Below are 19,370 nucleotides of genomic sequence, written 5' to 3' on the forward strand. Positions count from 1 at the left end.
ACCAGCACATGGATGAATATACTTCCTTTATCGAGGGTGACAAACCAAAACAAAAAAAAGACCAAACATGTAAAAACCCAGGGTTCTAGAAATACAAACTCAATTCATTCAAATTCAAGCTCATCCAGACCCTGGTCACAAACCCTCATGAGGTGCATGTGAGCACCAAGTCAGGGAGAGGGGGCAGGAGTGACTTTGAGGCCAAGAGAGAGGGTGGGAAGGGGATCTCCCTAGGTCCCCTGGTGATCACCCCCCACCCAAACTGGTATCTCCACATTCTCAATGACTATGACGACATACCAGGCTCTGTCCTTTTGGCCCCCACCCCATCCCTGGCCAGAGCTTCAAAGGCCAGTCCCAAAAGGTTCTACCCTCACTTGCTCAGGCTTCCAGCCTTCCTCTTCTCCTCCTTCTTCACATTTTTCTCTGTGATTAGTAGCAGGTTAGGGTACTATATAAGCCGCAGTGAGGCTGGGGGCCAAGGGGGTGGGGTAGAGATGGGATGGAGAGAGGAGAAGAGCTGTCCAAGGACCCCTCTCTTCACGGGATCCCAAACTGTACAACCAGCTCCTCTTTTGCGTCCACACGGATCTGAGAAAGTGCACTGTAGGCATATGCAGCTATCCTGGAGACCTAAGACAGAGAGGGACCGGGGAGGAGAGGAACAGAGACAGGTGAGGAGGCCGATCAGGAAAAAGAGGGAGGGGAGATTAGATGGTGATGAAGGAGAAGGAGGGAATGATGGGGAACAGGAAGGCAGAGAGAAAGACAGGGATGGGAGAGACAGAAGGAAAAGAACAAAGGGGAGTGAAACAATAAAGGTTGCGGGAAGGAGATAGGAAAGACATATGTTAAGAGAACGAGGTGAGAGGGAACTGGGGCCCACAAGGCTACCAGGCTCCCTAACTCCATCTTCCCTACCTCCTCTGAGGCAGAGTGGGTGAACCCTCTGCCATACCCTGGGCAGTGTGGGAAGGGTGGGCAGGGGCAGGGGCAGGCAAGGGGTGTCTCACCTGCTGCAAATCAGAGAACGGGATGGGCTCACTGGCCAGCACTTGGTGGGGCTGGCTTGTAAGAGACGGCAGCGGTGGCAGCTTCTTCCAATGGGTCAGGCTGCTGCTCAGCACAGCCAAGCGGGTGCTGACCGAGAGAGGGGGTGGGGGTACGCAGTTAAGCCACAGTCTGCCCTGCCCAGCCCAGGTAAGCCTCATCCCCTCAGGCCAGAGAAGCAGGGTGCTGAGGGGGGTATCTGGGAGGGAAGGTCTCAGCTCATCACAGACTCACTCTAGGCCCACCTCCCTTGGCCTCAATGCCCTCGAGAGTGTCACAGGGTAAACAGGGCTGACATGAATATTTACTGAAGCACCCAAGTGATCTGTGGTCAGTCTCCAGGGCTGCACCAAATGAGAAGCTTGGACTAGGGGCCAGGCTCCGAAGCTGGAACAGTGATGGAGGGTAGGAGCCCAAGTAGCCTGAGGGACCCACGCTGGCCAGGTGCTCACCTGTACTGCCTGGCACGGTCCATGTACTCATGCTGCTCCATGCCCTGTGAGTCTGCAGCAGATACATCAATGATGTTGCTTTAGGGAGAAGAGACAGAGATGACATGACAGGTGCTTTTGAGAAGGACAAACAGGACTCAGTGCCAGGTACCAACTCCAGGGTTATCTGACTCCAGTTTCCCTCCTGCCTACTGGAGCAGGGCTGGACATGGAGGCACCTCTCTCCAGTGACCTTATCCCATCCCCCATGTCCTGAGCCTCGCTCCTTCTATCCTGGCCTTTAATATGGATAGAGGAGCTCTGACCCAGGCCTGGTCCTCTGACATTTACCTGGCTGTCTTGGCAAGGATGGAAGAGAGTAGGGCCTGCTCATCAGTGCGAGCGGAAGGCAGGCTGTGGTAGTTGGGCTCGGCTCCATTGAGAGCTTTGGTAGGGGGGCTGCTAGGGTCCAGCAGCAGCTTCCGTTCCTCTCGGTCCTAGAAGTGGTCATGGGAGAGAAGTCAGCCCCAGGACCCTTAGATCCTGCCTTTCATGGGTGCTACCCTCAGCCCAGCTCTGACCTTAAACACCAAAAATATTTCTATAAGGAATATCCAAAGTGCCCAGCTTTATGGAATGCCAGATAAGACTCAGTTCCTGCCTATCCTTGGGAGCTCAGCTGAGTTGGTGTTCTAGGATAAACGAGAGTGGAGCCAGGCAGTCCTAGAGGCCCTGAAAAAAGGGACAGAGGCACAAAGCAGATAGTCAGCAACAGCCCTGGAGCTTGAAAAACATTCTAGGACCTGGCAAAGAAAGGATACTAGAGGCTGGAAGACAGAGGAGCTGAGACATAGCAAAGCAATGGGAGCTAAAGGGGAAACCAGTGCAAGTCAGGAGCCCAAGAACAGCCCTCCTCATCCCCCAGGACCAGGCCCTCCGCAGCAAAGCTGTTTCCTTCCAAGATGGAAGCCCTGGTGAGTCCAGACAAGGCCCTAGGCCCCAAGGGAAAGCAAGCCCAACCTCTCCATGGCCATTTCTCAAATTATGTCAGGGCAGGAATCCCAGCCCAGCTCTGGGTCACACAGTACAAGTGTGTTCCCTTCTTGAAGGCAGGTCCCTAGGAAGGTGTTCACCCTCTTGTGCTCTGGTGCTCTTTTTCTATGTGACTCCCAGAATCAAACTGAGTGTACGAGGTGTATCCTGATCCGAGCAGTAGAGCTGTACCCGTGTGTGGTGATTCATACTGGGAATCCCAACACTTTGGGAGCCCAAAGCAGGAGGATTGCTTGAGTCCAGGAGTTTGAGACCAGCCCGGGCAACAAAGCAAGACCTTGTCTCTACAAAAAAAATTAAAAATTAGCTGGACTTGGTAGTGTGAGCCCTGCAGTCCCAGCTACTTGGGAGGCTGAAGTGCGAGGACTGTATGAACCCAGGGTTTGAGGCTGCAGTGAGCTAGGATTGTGCCACTGTACTCCAGCCTGGGCAAGAGAGCAAGACCCCATCTCAAAACAAACAACAATGGAGCTATTCCCACCCTTGCTAAACCACCTGAGTAGCCCATGTAAATTTTCAGCAGCCCTGTTACTGCTGGCCTATGCTGATAATCACAACCCCTGAACTAACGTAAGACCAAACCAAGCTTCCTCACTGGTTTGGTCTTACTACTTGTCCTGTTTCAGTCCCCTGTTCTATCTACTGTAATATTTCTGGATTTGACCCTGCCTTGAGTCCATCAGCTGCAAATCCTTGATTGCTGTTATCAGTGGTAAATTGGAAAAACAGACCTGCTGGGTATCTATCCAACCCATAAAGAGCAAGAGTGCCCTGGACAAAGCCAAGGATGGGCCCAGGGGGACATCCTGGCTAATGCTGACTCACCAACCTTCAGTGTCAGACTCCTCAATGCTCCCCTCCAGGCCTGTCTCAGTTCCTCAGTCTTTCCTGCTGCAGGCTCCAGCTCCCCTGCCCACAACTCCACAACTCTCCTTGTAGAGGGCTACTTCCTCCTGCCCTGCTTAGGGAGGCCCAGCCTTTTCACCTTACTCTTCTTTCTCAAGCCTAGGTTGCCCAAGTGTCCTCAGGCAATTTGATCCAGTTCCCAGCAGCAAAAGACAGAAGCTGTGGGCTTTGCCCCATCACCTCTGTAAACTCCCAGACACCCTTCCTCCCTAAAACACAGGCTCAGTATTAAAGAGCTAAAAAGACAAAATGTTTGCCAAAGATAAAACTATGTATTTCTAAGGAAAGCTGGCTCCATAATGAGGCCCAAGTTAGCTTCCTATGTGTCTGTCCTTCTCCCAGCTCCACTTCAGACAGATCTTCCTGAAGGACAGGGTAGTCTCTTCCCTATCAGGGGTTCTTCAAGAAGAAGGCTGGCTGATCACTTCTCAGCCTTCAGCTAAGATCAAGGGAGGAACAAGGTTGTTTTCTTGAAACCTAGACTTAAAGAAGAGGCCATGCTACCCCCTTCAGAGTAGACAAGTATCACCCCACTCCCGAAGTGCGAGTGGAGCATGGGTTAGGTTTGTCACATCAAGGTTTGTCTCTGCGTCAGTGTAACCCAAGAGGCAGGGTTTCACTGTCTACCTTAGCACAGACATAGCACCCTGCCCATGACTGGCCACCTGGTCTAGGGGCATAGATGAGACTGCTTGGCCCCATGGATAAAGTACATGGCTTGGCATCAGAACACCCGGGCATTAGCACTTCCCAGCTTGGCCAAATCACTTAGCTTCTCTGAACTTTTTCCTCACCTTTAAATAGACATAACCCACACTAATATGACAGATGTCTGGCAAGAGTCAAATTAGATAACTATCAAGGCCCTTTGTAAACTGTAATGTGTTGTACATTTTTTATTGTGATAAAGAGACAGAGACGAGAGTGGGAGAGGAGCCTGCCCAAGAACTGAAAGAGGGACTCTGGGAGGTGGATGGTTACGGCTCTTGCTACGTGAGGCCTCAAATCACCCAGCAGTGATTAAACATCTTCTCTGGGTGTTAGGAACAGAAAGGAGAGCCCACCAAGGAGAAGGTAGAGATTCAGGAGAGCAGCAGGCCCAGCTCTCCCTTCCAAGTAGAAGCTGGTATCCTTTCTCATAAGGCATTAATCCTTCTTGACTCATTCCCTGCAAGAGTCCACATTATGCTTTAAGGGACAATTTCCCACTAGGCCACAGCTCTCCCAGTAGGCAGGGTTATTGTTGTCTCTTTCTCAAAAAGGTGGAGGTGAAGTGAGAGGTATTAGGCATGACACATGCCTAACACAGAGCAAAGGAAATATGTGTTCATTGGGTGTATGAAGAATTGAGAACCAGAAGCGACCCTTGCTTCCCATACAAATGACATTTTCTTTTTTTTTTTTTTTTTGAGACGGAGTCTCACTGTCTCCCAGGCTGGAGTGCAGTGGCCGGATCTCAGCTCACTGCAAGCTCCGCCTCCCGGGTCCACGCCATTCTCCTGCCTCAGCCTCCCGAGTAGCTGGGACTACAGGCGTCCGCCACCTCACCCGGCTAGTTTTTTTTTGCCTGTTTTAGTAGAGACGGGGTTTCACCGTGTTAGCCAGGATGGTCTCGATCTCCTGACCTCATGATTCACCCGTCTCGGCCTCCCAAAGTGCTGGGATTACAGGCTTGAGCCACCGCGCCCGGCCACAAATGACATTTTCCTAAGCTTAAGCCCTTAATCCAAAATACGTTCACTGAAGAAATAACTACTTCCCAAGTACCAGTGATATAATCTATTTTTGTGACCATCTCCCCTATTAGACTGTGAGCTACTTGAAACCTTTCTACTTTCTCAGGTCTACTATATGTTCAAATGTAGAATCCAGGGTTAGAGACGATCAAAAAAGAGTGGACAGCAACTTGTGACTTCATCCTTGAATGTCAGGCCAGGCGGGGCAGGGATTAGAATGTGGAGAGAAGTGAGAATGCACTAAGAGGAAGAGGGAGAATTTAAAACTGTACAGGTCTCCCCAGCCTAAGCCTTTCGTCAGAGGGATCAGATCTACAGCCAAATTCTCAGAACAGGCATGTCTCCAGCTAAAGGAACCCTCAGGCCCCAGGCAGACTGCACTGAGGCAAGCCAAACTCAGACCCAAATGAACTTCCCGCTCCATTTCTCTTTTACCACAATCTAGTCAAAGCTAAACCCTCTTTGTTGCTTCCCAGACAATTTCCCCCATGTCCCGATGTCCTCACTGTATCCATTAAATCCTTCATTGGCCAACTCAAAGGCCACCAACTTCCAGAATCGTCCTCTGGCCCTAAACTAGCAGCGACCTTCCTTCTGCAACCCCAGGGACTAAGACGATACATGAATTCCTGATTCATCGCAGGACAGCCTAACTCAGGGCCTCAGCTTACCCACCCCTGCAATGGATTCGCAAAGCCCACTAATACAGAGAAGACAGGAAGCTGGGAAGGGAGTATTTCCCGGGGACCTAGACTGAGGATCCTTGAATCTGGAAAGTTTTGAAGGTAGGAGCAAACGGAAGTGGTGGGAGCGAGCCGGACAGGCGGCTGCCTGTACACCCCGAGGCGGGGACCGCGTAGAAAGCTGGGGCTTTAACTGGGGTAGGAGTCCGGCTTGGCGTCCCCTCCAGGCCTCCGTATTCAGCGAGCCCTGCAGTCCTGGCCCGTTCTCCGCAGATTTCTTTCTGGGGCCCCAAGCCCCAGGGTCTTAGCCCTCATTCCCGAGCCCCGCCTGCCGCGGCCGCACCTGGTCCGAGTCCTCGTTCTCGCTGCTGTAGCAGCACCCCATGGCAGGGGTCAGGCCGGGCGCTCAGGCCGCGCCGAGGAGGGACGGCGTCCGTCAGGAGCCCTTCCGGTCACATGACCCGCAACTGCCTCCCGCAGGCAACCACCCGCCGCCACCCCCCGTATCCCTTCTCCCGGAGCCGCTGGGCCGCCTCAGGCAATACCCCGGCTTCCGGTCCCGCCCGCTAGCGCGTGATCGTTGTCAACCAATAGGAAGGCGTAACCGGACACGCAGGCAAGTGAAGCGAGGAAAGGGAGGGGCGGATCACATGACTTCATCTTTCCAGTCTCTAAACTGGCAGTAGTGGCCGTCGTGAATAGTGTTATGCGTTCTCGTGGCCACTAGGCCACTTCTCTGGGCCATTGAGCGAACTCGTACCAAATGCCCTTGTATGCCCTCGTGATATACTCTTCTAAATGCCATGCGAGGGGCGAGTGGGATCCAGGCCTGACGCTCCTAGATCGTACAGCCTGGGTGCACACACAGAGGATCCAGATGACCGGTACCCAGTAGGGGAACAGAGGGTGTATCGCCCAGCTGGGCTGGGGGTGAATACACGGAGGGTGTATTCTGCACCTGGGCTGGGGATCTGCGACTTACAGGAAGAAGGGACCTTATACTACCTTCACATGCTGACGCGGAGCGGAGATAAATCCTGGTGGAGGAGATAGAAGTCACCTCACTGACCTCTCTGCCTTCAGGCTTTTATCTTTAATTCTGCCTTTTTTTTTTAACAGGACCCATAGTAAATCTAACGCACAAAGCTGACCATCAGTTCTCTTTTCCTAAACGCCCCTCCTCCCCCATGTCTTCCCTTGGGCCCTGAACACAGGTCCAAGTCCGTCCAAAATTGTATAGTGATCCATTTGTTGTTCATGCGCGTGTGATTCCGCGTGTGTGAAATGCGCCCACCCTCAAATCTTGTTTTGGCACATTACCCATCTGACATATCAAAGTCACGCAGAGCCTGACACCTCTCTGCCACTGCATGTTCTGAGGTGAGGGGTGAGGGGGTGGAGGGGTGAGCAATCTGTTTCACTGGACATAGAGAAATGATGTTTCCTGATTGATCTACTGGACTTTGCACATGCAGCCTGGTCTGCCTACTGTCTTCGAGACTCAGTACAATGTCCTCCTGATTACCTTCTCTGACCCCATTCTCTGGACATGTCCAGCTCTCTATGCTTAATCCTCATCCAGTGTTAATTCATGCATCTATTAACAAATATATGCTGAGCGTCTACTATGTGCCACACACTGTTATATCTGGATATGCATCAGTTCACAAAACAGCCAAAGTCCCTGTAGTCGTGGAACATCCAATAGTGATCACACTATATTCTATGTTCCTGGGTCAGTCTCACCTACCAAACTTGGGAGTTCCTAGAGCACAATGACAGGTTCTGACTCTTACCTGTGGCCCAAGGCATGGCCTTGCTTACAAAAAACTTGCGTATCAATGAGTACATTACAGTCACCCCATCACCTTGGCTCACCCCATGCCCCATCTCCTGATCCAAGGGATCGCAGAAGTCACCAGATCTCGTACCTCTTATAACCCCTCAAATCAAGACCCTGAGGTTCTGTAAATCTTTTGAGGTTCCTGAAGGGTAGGAGGCAGCTTAAGCTCATCCCTGGGGCTGGTAACTTGAACTGCAGGTCTCAGGTGACAGCAGCCACCTCAGCATGAATAATTGAAAGCCAGTCCAGCCTCCTGCTCAGAGCTATCCCCCACAGCAGGCCCTGGACTCCCTCAACCTGTCCTGTGCTCTGGTCTTGCCTAAGCAGGAGCCTCCAGCCCAGGTAAGCAGGGCCCTGGATTGTGGGTTCCCAAGCACACCAGTTCAAGCCCACCGCATCACTCATCTATTCACACCCATCCATACACTCTTTCATTTTTACTCCCCGCCACCACCAGGGGCCTTGCAAGAAGGCCTGCAAGGAGGTCAGATCTGGATGAGGAAGAGAATGGCCCAGGACATGGGAGGAGAGGCCCATTCCCCATAGGCCTCTGGAGAGAAGAGCTGAGTAGAGGGAATATGTGTGCTGTGTGTTATGTGTATGTACACATTTGTGAAGGGAATTCTAAGACAGCACAGGAGAAGAAGGGAATACAGCGGAGAGGAGATAGGGCTGGAGAATTATTACAGAATCAAAGACTCCTCCTATCCGCAGGGAAGAGCAGGCAGAGGGAGGGTCCTGGGATGGGAAAGAGGACATCTCACCCTAACACCCTATGGAGTATTTTGATTGCCTTTTACTGAGGCAGGGCACAGTGATGGTGAAGGTGTTTGACTGCAAACCTATGCTCTTTTGCTATACAGCAGTGGTCAGAGGAGTCCAAGCAGGCAGAGGGTAGGGGTGGGGGAAGATATCCCAGAGGGGAACTAGTGAAAGGGGTCCTGAAGAAGGGGTGACTTCAGTGATAAAGAGAAACAAGTCAGGGGAACAATGTGAAGATGGAACCAGGGGTTGGGACTGGGAAGAGGTGATTTGGGGCTGGGTGCTGAAAGTAGACAGTATGGAGTCCTTGAAAGTACACAGGCTTGGAATCATACTAACCTGGATTCAAATCCCAGTTCTGCTGTGTGACTGGACAAAAGCCTTAGCCTTTCTGAGCCATGGTTTGTAAAACATAAGGATAATTGCTACTGGCAAAGGCTACACAAATAGTTAAATTGTGGGTGTGGGTTTCCCTCCCTCCACCCCAGGACCCAGGTAGGGACCATGTCCCCTGCCATTGCACTGGCCTTCCTGCCACTGGTGGTAACATTGCTGGTGCGGTACCGGCACTACTTCCGATTGCTGGTGGGCACGGTCTTGCTGCGAAGCCTCCGAGACTGCCTGTCAGGGCTGCGGATCGAGGAGCGGGCCTTCAGCTACGTGCTCACCCATGCCCTGCCCGGTGACCCCGGTCACATCCTCACCACCCTGGACCACTGGAGCAGCCACTGCGAGTACTTGAGCCATATGGGGCCTGTCAAAGGTCAGTGTTCCCTAGCCTTCTGCTCCAAGAAGTACCCCCAAGGCAGTGAAGGAATATTTGGGATCTGTTGCTGCTTTACTGGGTGAATAGGGCAGGTTCTTGATCCTCTTTTAGGGCCTCTTTTTTTTTTCTCATCTGGAAAAGGGGAGCTTGGACTAAGTCATTTATTCAGCAAACATTTATTGCCACCTCTTTTGTATTAGGAATGTGCTAGGTGCCAGGGAGGGGGGTAGAGGCCACAGAGATGAACTAGCCATAAATGCTGGCCTCAAAGGAAGCATAATACACAGTGGAATAACCATCTCAGCAGATAACCCATAGCTTTGTAATTATCTGTCTCCACATCTTTCTTCTCCACCATGGAGGCTTCCACATACCATTTAGGGTAGCTGTCTGCCTGGATTTATCTCAATCCCAGCATAAATGCTTTTAGGGTCTTATTTAAGAAATTCAGCTGTGTGGTGGTTCGCGCCTGTAATCCCAGCACTTTGAGAGGCCAAGGTGGGCAGACTGCCTGAGCTCAGGAGTTTGAGACCGGCTTGGGCAACATGGCAAAAACCCATCTCTACAAAAAATGCAAAAATTACCTGGGCATGGTGGCACACACCTGTGGTCCCACCTACTTTGGAGGCTGAGGTGGGAGGACTGCTTGAGCCCAGGAGGCTGAGGCTGCAGTGAGCCGTGATTGTGCCACTGCACTCTCCAGCATGGGTGACAGAGCAAGACCCTGTCTCAAAAAAAAAAAAAAAAAAAAAAAAAAAAAGGAAAGAAATTCAGAAATTCACTGGCTGAATTTCTGGTGGCTCACTGGGTGAGGCACTGGTGGCTCGTGCCTGTAATCCCAGCACTTTGGGAGACCGAGGCAGGAGGATCACTTGAGCCCAGGAGTTCAAGACTAGCCTGGGCAACAAAGCGAGACCCCTGTTTGTACAAAAAATTTAAAAATTAGCCGGGTGTGGTGGTGAGTAACTGTGGTCCCAGCTACTAGGCAGGCTGAGGTGGGAGGATTGCCTGAGCCTGGGTGGTCAAGGCTGCAGTGAGCCATGATCACGCTACTGCACTCCAGCCTGGGCAACACAGCAAGACCTGGTCTCATAAATAAATAAATAAATAAATAGAAGTTCGTCCAATTCCAAGATCAGAAATATATTCAATGAGCAATAAAAGGGGAATGAAACTACAAATTCTAACAGAGACCTTTCATAAATCTCAAAGATAGGGTGGTTGTTTCTGCCTGGGACCTCATGGAGAAAGAGCAACATTTGAACTGAATCTGGAAGTTTTGAGTTGGCCAGGCAGATGGAGATGGGGGTGGGAAGGGCAAAGCCAGCCACATATACACATGTGGCATGAAGGAATGAGACAGCATGATGGATTCTGGGTACAGTTGTTTGGGATGGCTGTGATACAGGCCATAGGTGGGAAGTACTGAGAGATGAACCTGGGAGGTAGAATAGGATCAGGTCCAAGGTCCTGAATGCCAGGCTGAGGATCCCAAGTTCAATCCCAAAGGCCTTCAGCTCACAGGAGCCAAGGAGTAATAAGGTCAGATTGGTTGGAAAGATTCCAGGGCTGGTGTGAAGACTACACTGTAGGAGACGGGGACCAGGAGGGCAGTTGGGGCTATGGTACAAGAGACAGATGAGACCCCAACTGGTTGGGAGCTGCAGTGAGGCAGGTGAGCATTTGAGATATCTTTCTATCAGGGGCCCTGCATTCGTCTCCCATGTCTTCTGCAACAGCCATCTCCCCACATAGGTCAGATCCTGATGCGGCTGGTGGAGGAGAAGGCCCCTGCCTGTGTGCTGGAATTGGGAACGTACTGTGGATACTCTACCCTGCTTATTGCCCAAGCCCTGCCCCCTGGGGGTCGCCTTCTTACTGTGGAGCGGGACCCACGCACAGCAGCAGTGGCTGAAAAACTCATCCGCCTGGCCGGCTTTGATGAGCACATGGTCAGTCTCCCATCTCCCCAACCCAGATTTCTGTCACCCCAGGCCTTGCCCTAGCCAGACATCCCTTGTGAGGGACTCCCATCTAAGGAGAAGGAAGCACCTCCACTCTGGGGACTGTGATGCTGGATGGTGTGTCCTCGTGTCCCAAGTCATCTGCACATTATTTTCTGCCGGATGACAAAAGAAACAGCTAAGAGGAAGGCCTCTGGAACCCAGCAAATTTGGGTCCACCTCTTACTCTGCCTCTTGTTAGCTATGTGACCTTTAGCAAAGCATGCATCCTCTGAACCTCAGCTTCTTCACAGGCAGAATGGAAATCACAATACTGATCCTGACTTCTTAGGTTCTGAGGTCAGAGGAAATGTGAGAACACTCATGGGGAGCTAAGCCAGGACCTGGCATGAAGTAAGCCAGATCCTCGTGGGGTCTTCACTGGGAGAACAATTCCCCCAACCCTCACCTCCAGCTCCCCCTATCCTCACAGGTGGAGCTCATCGTGGGCAGCTCAGAGGAGGTGATCCCGTGCCTACGCACCCAGTATCAGCTGAGTCGGGCAGACCTGGTGCTCCTGATACACCGGCCACGATGTTACCTGAGGGACCTGCAGCTGCTGGAGGCCCATGCCCTACTGCCAGCAGGTGCCACTGTGCTGGCTGACCATGTGCTCTTCCCTGGTGCACCCCGCTTCTTGCAGTATGCTAAGAGCTGTGGCCGCTACCGTTGCCGCCTCTACCACACTGGCCTTCCAGACTTCCCTGCTATCAAGGATGGCATAGCTCAGCTCACCTATGCTGGACCAGGCTGAGGTCCAGGCCCAGGGGTACTTACTGATGCCCACCCCCACCCCCACCCCCACCCAAGCAGGGACCTCAGAATCTGCTCCCTTTCCTGTTTGGGGCCTGGACACATGCTGGGCTCAGGGCTAGGGAGTCTCTCTTCCCACCTCTGACCCCTTTCAGCCTCTACACTGACCTCAAGTGTCAAGTTCTATCAGGCTGCTTGGTCTCACTAGGCCCCCTCTTTCCAGGGAGAACCATGGACTGACAGCATTCTTGCTGAGCTCCTGACCCATCTCTGTCACTGATTTGCTGAGTGACTCCAAGGGAATCCCTGCCTTGCTCTGAGATTTAATCTTCTCTCTTAACATGAAGGAAGCTGGATGGGAGAGCTCCAGGGACCTCCCAGTTCTCGGCCTCAGAAAGCCTCCCATCCTCAGCCCATGCCATTCAGGGTGGGATCAGAGGAAGTGGCAGACAGTGAGTTAGAGGCCCTGTAGGAATAGCTGGATGCAAGCTGGGCCAGAGAAAATGGCACAGAACCCTCGACCCAGGGCCAGGCATGCCCTGGCCTTCTCTAACCCTGGCCCACTTAGCCAATTAGGTGTGGCTGATGTCCCTTGAGTGCCCTCTCCCCAAAGCCCAAAAGAAGATGCTGGACTCCTCTGGGCCCCACCAACAAAGAGGGAACAGACATGGGGGGAAAATCACTCCTTTGTCTTTATTAAAGAAACTTAGAAAGAGACCAGACCTGCCAATCAAGGGGTGAGGTACTGGCCAGGAAGGTGGAGTGGGGCTCAGGCCCTGGGGATTTCAAGTGCAGATCGATGGCCTGGGAGGGGCCAAGGAGACCAGATCCTGGCAGCAGCTGAGGAGGTGCCCAAGGGTACTTTCAGGCACTGGGGCCATCAGCTGGTTCTGTGGGCAGGGGTTGGGGGTTGGGATGCAGGGTAGTTTGGGCTGGCCTGGAATCTCTCTGAGGCCACCCTGCCTTGTCTACCTAGATCATCCACTGGTCCTGATCCTGTTCGTTGCCTTCCATGTCCACCTGGAGAGGAGGCTGGGTGTGGGTGGGGAGGGGCCTCAGCCAGCCTCAGCCCCAGATCCTGTCCCTGGCTGGATCCAGGGTTTCTGTACCCTTTGGCCATCAACTGGGTCAGAAGCAGGGGCCCAGGAAGAGAGGCCCTCCCCCATACCCCCTGCCTACCTCATTGACCTCTCCGTCATCAGGCGACTCATTGTAGTCATTCATCTCGTCCATGTCCTGCATGTCCTCATCATCCTCTGAGTCCTCTTCACTATCCTCATCGTCTTCATCATCCTCTTCTTCCTCGTCATCATAGTGCTGGTGGGCAGGACAGAGCCTGTAAGCCCTACAGGCCTGCGTGGATCAGTTCAAGAACTGACCCACTTGAACCTCTCTCTAAGGCCAATGAATGACCCCCCACCCCAACCCTCCCTCCTTGAGTCTAGCAGGCTGGTGCATGTTCTGCAGGACCTTAATGCTAGGCCCAATGCCCACCCCTTCTATCTCCCGTTTTTGCCCTTCACCCAGATCTGAGAACCACAACTGCTCTGGGTGAGAGGCAGGACATTCAGAATTAGAGCAGAGCCTCGGTCCACTGTGGCCCCCACACAGGCCCCACCTGCTAGAGCCACTCACCTCTGAGGCTGGCTTGCCAATAGGAACCAGGTTGTTGTCTTTCTCTGCGATGCTTTGGAGCTGTGGGCAAAGGCACAGACGAAAAAGGCCAGAGCCCAAGTAGGGCAGGTCAGGGGCATGGGACTGGCCCATTCTGCCCAGAAGACGAGCCACACGTGTGGGGGAGAAGCCTCCTCCCAGTTCTCAGGGAGATTCAATCCCTTTCTTGTCATCTGCCATTTATGAACTTGATCTAAATACTTAAACTCTCTGAGCCTTGGTTTTTTCGTATAATTATGGTGAGGATGAAGTGAGAGACTTACCAGCCTAGAAAGCGTCATCTGCTAGATCCTCAATAGTCAAAATTATTTCCTGTGCTTTAGGGAAAAGAGCTTGGGCTGAGTGTCAGCAGCCTGGGCTCTAATCTGGCCCAGAAGTCACATGGTACCCCTGTAAATTAGGGTATGAAAAGATGAGAACCTTGGCTCCCTGGCTCCCAGCCTGATTATTCCCAGCTGAGGGCAAAAAGCTCTTCCTGGGCAGATTTCCAGAATAAGGCTGGGTCATGGCCCACTGAAGGGGGTCTCTGTCTGTGCTGGGGTCTCTGTCTGTGCTGTGCTAGCTGCTCACTCACCCAGGCCTGATGCTGCTGTTCCTGCTGCTGCAGCTCTGTCTCTTCCACACAGGGTCGATCCAGATTAAACCACAGTGTCTCAGTCACACGAGGGAAGAGTGAGGGGAACAAAGTGGACATGGCTCCTAGACTGAGGGAAAGGGTCAAGTGAATGTGTTTTGCTTAGTTTTCGTTTTTAATTTGGTTGTAATTTGATTTAGGGATAGGGTGGAAGACAGCAGGAAAGCAGCCCCTCCCACTAGGAATCAGATAGACCTGGCTTTGAGTCCTGGCTCCAACACTTACTAGCTGTTTGACCTTGGCTGAGTCACTTAACCTCTCTGGGCCTCAATGTCTTCATCTGTAAAATGGGGATAATAACAATTATACCACCGTCAAAGTTATTCTGATAATTAAGTAAATAATGGATAGATAAAGCTGTTTGCAGGTTGTTCAAGGAGGGAAGGGAATGGGAGTCAAGTGTAGGAATAGGAATCCAGAATGCAGACTGGCATTATGAAATTATACAAAATTAGAGGTAGCAGGGTTCTACTGAAATTATCCCTACCTCCTCCATACACTAAAACCTGCTTTTTGCACCTTTATGATGGCCCATGCCACACCCACCCAGTGTCAGAAATTTAGGACACTAACGACCGCTCATGAATCACAGCCAAATGTTGGGGTGGGGGGATTGTAGCATATGCAAGCAGGGCTTAGTAAGACATTCTAGGAGGCATGAATAAGTGGATAAATAAGTAGATGTAAGATTGAATGGATGAACTAACATTATAAGGGTACAATCAGCTTTGAGCGGCTGAGGGAGCCGACCAGGAGTGCTAGATAATCTTTATTAAACTGAGGACAGGCAAACTGAGGCCCAGCGACAGGCAGAGACTGGCTTTAGGTCATACAGTGAGTCGGGGCTTAGAACTCCTCCGTGAAAGGGATGAGCAGGAGAAAAGAATTGATGCTGGTCCTGCTTCTGTCCTAATTTATCTGACCGACCCAGGGCCAGCCGCTGCCCTTCCCTGTATCTCAGATTCCCAACCTGCGTAATTAGGCACGAGAGAAAACACCCTCATGTCCAAGAAGTACTGACAGGCCAGAGATCTCAGCTCGGAAAGCCCCAACCCACCGTCGCAAAGCCACCGCCCATTCTTTACTCATTACGCTAATGACCATGCAGTTGACCAACAGAAAGAAAGTAGGGCGGGACTCAAGACAGAAATTTGGCCTTATAGGGTTGCTAAACGCGAAAAAAGCGGGGCCTGGGTAGGGCCAATTAACTGAAAGAAATGCTGGGTGACAGGAAGTGACACCAATGAATGACGGACCTTGTGTGAGGGGTGGGGCTTAGTCTCGAGGAAGCGGCCAATGAACTGGAGCTCTTTAAGGGTTAAGGACTCTCAATATGGAGCTCCTGGGCAGTCGGGTCAAAGGAAATGGGTTTCTGTGGGAGAAGGAATGAAGGGGCAAGGAGACGACGGCAGCCTTGTCTCTGTACTTACCGCGCCGGGAGGCTGCAGCCGGCGGCGACCCGGAAGCGCTTAACTCAGCCTGAGCGGAAGAACCCACCAGAATCCGGGACTCACCAAACGCATGCGTCCTTCGTCTCCTTTTGTTCCCTGCTCCCGCCCACTAAACCGGATGTGACGTTGCATACCTTAGTCACAGTGTTAGGGAAGGAAGTGTGACCCGCCTCGAGGCTCAGCCAATCGGCCTCTCCATCCTGGCCCCACTACTACGGCTACATTTAACCCCTGCCGCTTTGTTCCCAGGCACCATTTGCTTGTTAACCCCTTCTGAAGAATAGTTGACAGCAACCTCTTAGTGCGAGGGCCGTTTGTCCTGCTAATCTAATTACTACTCCAGAAAACTAAGAAAACTAATCTGTTACTACTCCAGAATTGCTGGTTAATGTTATGTCCCTCCTGTCTGTGCTCTCTCAGCTTCAGTTTCCCGTTTGAGCACATTCATTCTTTTTTATTTTTGCTCTGAACAAAAATATTTGAGTTCCTATATTACTATATTCCAGGCCTTGCTAGAAACTGGGGATACATCTATGAAAATGGTGGCTTCCCTGGAAGACCTCACAGTCCAGGGAAGCCAAACCCTGCAGACATGCAGTAGACTCAGTGATCTCTCTTAAGGTTGTCTGTTGAATTCTGACATTGGAGATTATGTACAGACTTGAATGACTAGTCAGCCTCAGGCACAGCATTCTGTTGCTTGGGGAATCTGCTGCCCTCCTCAGACCTGGGCCAAGTCCCCTTAGAGGTCAACCTCGTAACCTCTCCCATTGCTTCGCTGACGCCTCAGTTCCAGTAACCTCTGACTCAGCTTCCCCTTTAGAGATACTCATGCTTTCTGGAAACAGAGGTCCTTCAAACCCAATTCCTATTAAGCTCCATCACTTACCAGGCTCTTCCAGGGACAGCAGTCGTCCACATTTCCAGTACTGTCCTGGACAGATGTGTGAGTTTTGGCGAGTCCTTTTGCTCTCTGAACTCAGCTTCTTTGTCAACCAGCATCATAATCTCTGCCCAGCCTTCCTTCTATCCTGGGCTGATGTGAAGATTGGATAAGAATTGTTCAAGAGGTCATGTACTGTGCATATTGAATGTGATTATATTGCCAAATAGCACCATTTGTTATAGTTTTTCATTAAAGAGTACACTTTGCCTCTTGGAAATGACTACCTTTTTCATTCGTTCAACAAATACCTATTGAGTGCCTTAGTATATGTCCGTCACTATTCTTAGTAGTGGGTATACAGTAGTAAACAAAACAGACCAAAAAGTCCCTCTTTTCATACAGTCTTCATTATGAGAGAGGTAAACAATGAAGAAGATAGATAGATAAATAAATAAAATATGTAGTTTTAAGATTGCAGTAAATACTGAGGAGAAAAATCTGAGAAGTGGGAATAAAATATTTGCAGGGGAGGTGTTTTATTTTTCATTGGGGGGCCAAAGTCACTGGGAAGGTGACTTTTGAGTAAAGGTCTGAAGAAGCAGAGAGCCTTCTGATATTTGTGGAAGAGCATTTCAGTGAGAGAGAATGGAAGTGCAGAGGGCCTAGAATGGCTTGGGCATAGTGTTCTCTCTCCCTATTACTTGGGTGAGTAATAGGTAGGACATGAGGAGTTGGGGAGTCAGTGGAGGGTTGTGAGCACAGGGTCCACACAATCTGATTTACATTTTAACTGAGTTACTCTGGCTGTTCTATAAAGAATAGACTGGGCATAGGGGAAACAATGGCAGAAGCAGGGAGACCAGTTGGGAGCCTATTATGATAATCTAGAGGTAGTGGATGAGAAGTGGTTGAATTCTAAATTTATTTAAATGGTAGAGACTACAAGGTTTGCTAACAGATGTAGAATGCCAGAATAAGAAAGGAGCCACGATTTTTGGGCTGAACAACTAGAAGATTGGCGTTGCAACTGTTTTGAGATGGGAAAGACTGGGGAGGTGATGAGGGAGGGATTTCTTTTTTGATGGGGAGCTCAGGTTTGAGTGTGTTGAGTCTGAGATGCCCATTAGAGTAGAGATGTTGAGGCGGCAGGGAGGCATACAAATCTGTAGGTCAGGGCAGAGATCTGGGCTGGATTTGGGAGTCATTGGCACATAGATGGTGTTTTAAGTCATGAGACTGGATGAGATCACCAAGGGAGTGAGTGTAGATGGAAAATAATGTCCTCCAATATTCCGAATTTGAGGAAACTAGGAAAAGCAACAAACCAGATGGAGAAGGAAGACCAAAAAGATAAGTAGAAAGCTGGGTGAGTTGATGGTATCTTGGAAGCCATGCAAAGAAAGGGTATTAGGAGGAGAAAATGGTCTACTACAGCCTCATTCCATATAAAATTGTGCTTCTGTTTATTTCCCCAGCAGACCATGAGCTCCTTGAGGGCAGGGACTGAATGGTTACTATGTCCCCAGGGCCCAGCATGACCTTCTCCTGGATTCCTCATCTTCCTCCTGTGACCTGTGTCTCCATCAGTTTCTCCTCCGGCATCTTTTTCTTACAGGATTCCTACGTCAGGTACCATTTGCCCTGTCCTTCCCGATAACTCCGCCTGCTGGAAATTACCTAGTAACAGAGTTTATTTTGAAGGTCATCAGCCAGGCTCAGTAAGTCATGATGACGGGTTAGCTGGTGACATTTACTGAGTACCAACTGAGTGCCAGACACCTTTCTAGGCCCTGGGGACAGAGGAGAAGCAGAAATAATTCCTGCCCTAGAGAAAAATATAGTGAGTACTAAGACAATTATAGACAATTATAGAGGAGGGTAATAATTGTTAAAATCAATGTATATAGAGAATACATGAGAACACAGAGGAGGGGAGATGAATGGGTTCTGGACAAACTAAATGTAGGCTTTTGTTCCAGAAAAGAAAACATTTGAGTGGGCCTTGAGGGATGAGTAGGAGTTAAGCCCACTGGTAGATAAGTGGGAAAAGAGGGTGCACAAAGAGGCATCTTTCATTCAAGGGCATGTTTGGAGAACATTGAGAATCTGGGCAGAACTGGATGTGTGGGGTGGAGAGAGATGAGAAAGAATGATAGGGGACCCAGATAGGGAAGGTCTTTGGTGGCCCTATATGGAGTGGATGGGATGGGATCCGGGCATCTTGGGTCTCACCTTTCTCTTATTGCTGACTTGCTGGGGACCCCAGGTAAATGTCTTCCCATTCACAAGCTCCCATGTTCTCTAACATAATAGCCTAACCACGTCGCCAGCTCTGATGTGAGTCCCTGGAAGGGATTCCCCTAGCCTAACCCTTCCCATTCTTAGATTTTTACATTTGCCTTATTTGTGATTTATACAAACCAGGGCCTAGGAATGGAAAGCAGGGGTAGGATGGAGATTTCTCAACAGAAATCAATAAATCCAGAGCCCAGAGGCTGAAGATGGAAACCATGACTCTATGCAGAGAATTCTCTAGGATCCAGGAAGGGCCAGATTTGAGTGGTATGAATTCAGTGCTAGTGAGAGCTGCTTACTCATTCCTTCCATAAGCCTTGAGGAGCATGGCTGACCCTGGTAGGGGACAGAGGAGAATGTCACAGTCACAGTCACTACCTTTCATACATATGGAGGAATGGTTGGTCTCCAGAGGATTTTCCCACTCATAGTCTCCACTTATCC

At 50.7% G+C, this 19,370-nt stretch overlaps 3 protein-coding genes and 1 pseudogene across 18 annotated transcripts; 2 read left to right on the plus strand and 2 right to left on the minus strand.

Moving 5' to 3' along the window:
* Positions 1-9: 9 nt before the first annotated feature.
* LOC105468692 (late endosomal/lysosomal adaptor, MAPK and MTOR activator 1) lies at positions 10-6,367 on the minus strand. Its single transcript, XM_011718913.2, has 5 exons — positions 6,203-6,367; positions 1,833-1,978; positions 1,503-1,580; positions 1,014-1,140; positions 10-633 (listed from the first exon to the last, which is right to left on the minus strand). The coding sequence occupies exons 1-5, from the start codon at positions 6,242-6,244 to the stop codon at positions 541-543; spliced, it is 486 nt and encodes a 161-aa protein (XP_011717215.1). The 5' UTR covers positions 6,245-6,367; the 3' UTR covers positions 10-540.
* A 40-nt stretch (positions 6,368-6,407) lies between these two features.
* LOC139355284 (transmembrane O-methyltransferase) lies at positions 6,408-12,517 on the plus strand. Of its 4 annotated transcripts, none has more exons than XM_071075228.1 (5): positions 6,408-8,300; positions 8,953-9,227; positions 10,986-11,182; positions 11,667-12,002; positions 12,210-12,517. In XM_071075228.1, the coding sequence occupies exons 1-4, from the start codon at positions 8,281-8,283 to the stop codon at positions 11,985-11,987; spliced, it is 813 nt and encodes a 270-aa protein (XP_070931329.1). In that variant the 5' UTR covers positions 6,408-8,280; the 3' UTR covers positions 11,988-12,002; positions 12,210-12,517. The 4 variants fall into 4 exon arrangements, with proteins under 4 accessions (XP_070931329.1, XP_070931328.1, XP_070931327.1 ...); XM_071075227.1 differs by having other exon boundaries at positions 6,408-8,044; positions 8,160-8,300; positions 11,667-12,517; XM_071075226.1 differs by having other exon boundaries at positions 11,667-12,517.
* On the plus strand, positions 7,102-7,189 carry LOC112424485 (small nucleolar RNA U13; annotated as a pseudogene).
* On the minus strand, positions 10,399-15,854 carry LOC105468690 (anaphase promoting complex subunit 15). Of its 13 annotated transcripts, none has more exons than XM_071075236.1 (6): positions 15,725-15,842; positions 14,520-14,574; positions 14,235-14,364; positions 13,622-13,681; positions 13,166-13,303; positions 10,399-10,668 (listed from the first exon to the last, which is right to left on the minus strand). In XM_071075236.1, the coding sequence occupies exons 3-6, from the start codon at positions 14,352-14,354 to the stop codon at positions 10,414-10,416; spliced, it is 573 nt and encodes a 190-aa protein (XP_070931337.1). In that variant the 5' UTR covers positions 14,355-14,364; positions 14,520-14,574; positions 15,725-15,842; the 3' UTR covers positions 10,399-10,413. The 13 variants fall into 13 exon arrangements, with proteins under 13 accessions (XP_070931337.1, XP_070931333.1, XP_011717203.1 ...); XM_071075232.1 differs by lacking the exon at positions 10,399-10,668 and adding an exon at positions 12,661-13,006 and having other exon boundaries at positions 15,809-15,854; XM_011718901.2 differs by lacking the exon at positions 10,399-10,668 and adding an exon at positions 12,661-13,006 and having other exon boundaries at positions 15,725-15,844.
* Between the last annotated feature and the right edge of the window lie 3,516 nt (positions 15,855-19,370).

Source organism: Macaca nemestrina, chromosome 12, assembly GCF_043159975.1.
Source record: "Macaca nemestrina isolate mMacNem1 chromosome 12, mMacNem.hap1, whole genome shotgun sequence".
In the NCBI taxonomy this organism is placed as follows: domain Eukaryota; kingdom Metazoa; phylum Chordata; class Mammalia; order Primates; family Cercopithecidae; genus Macaca; species Macaca nemestrina.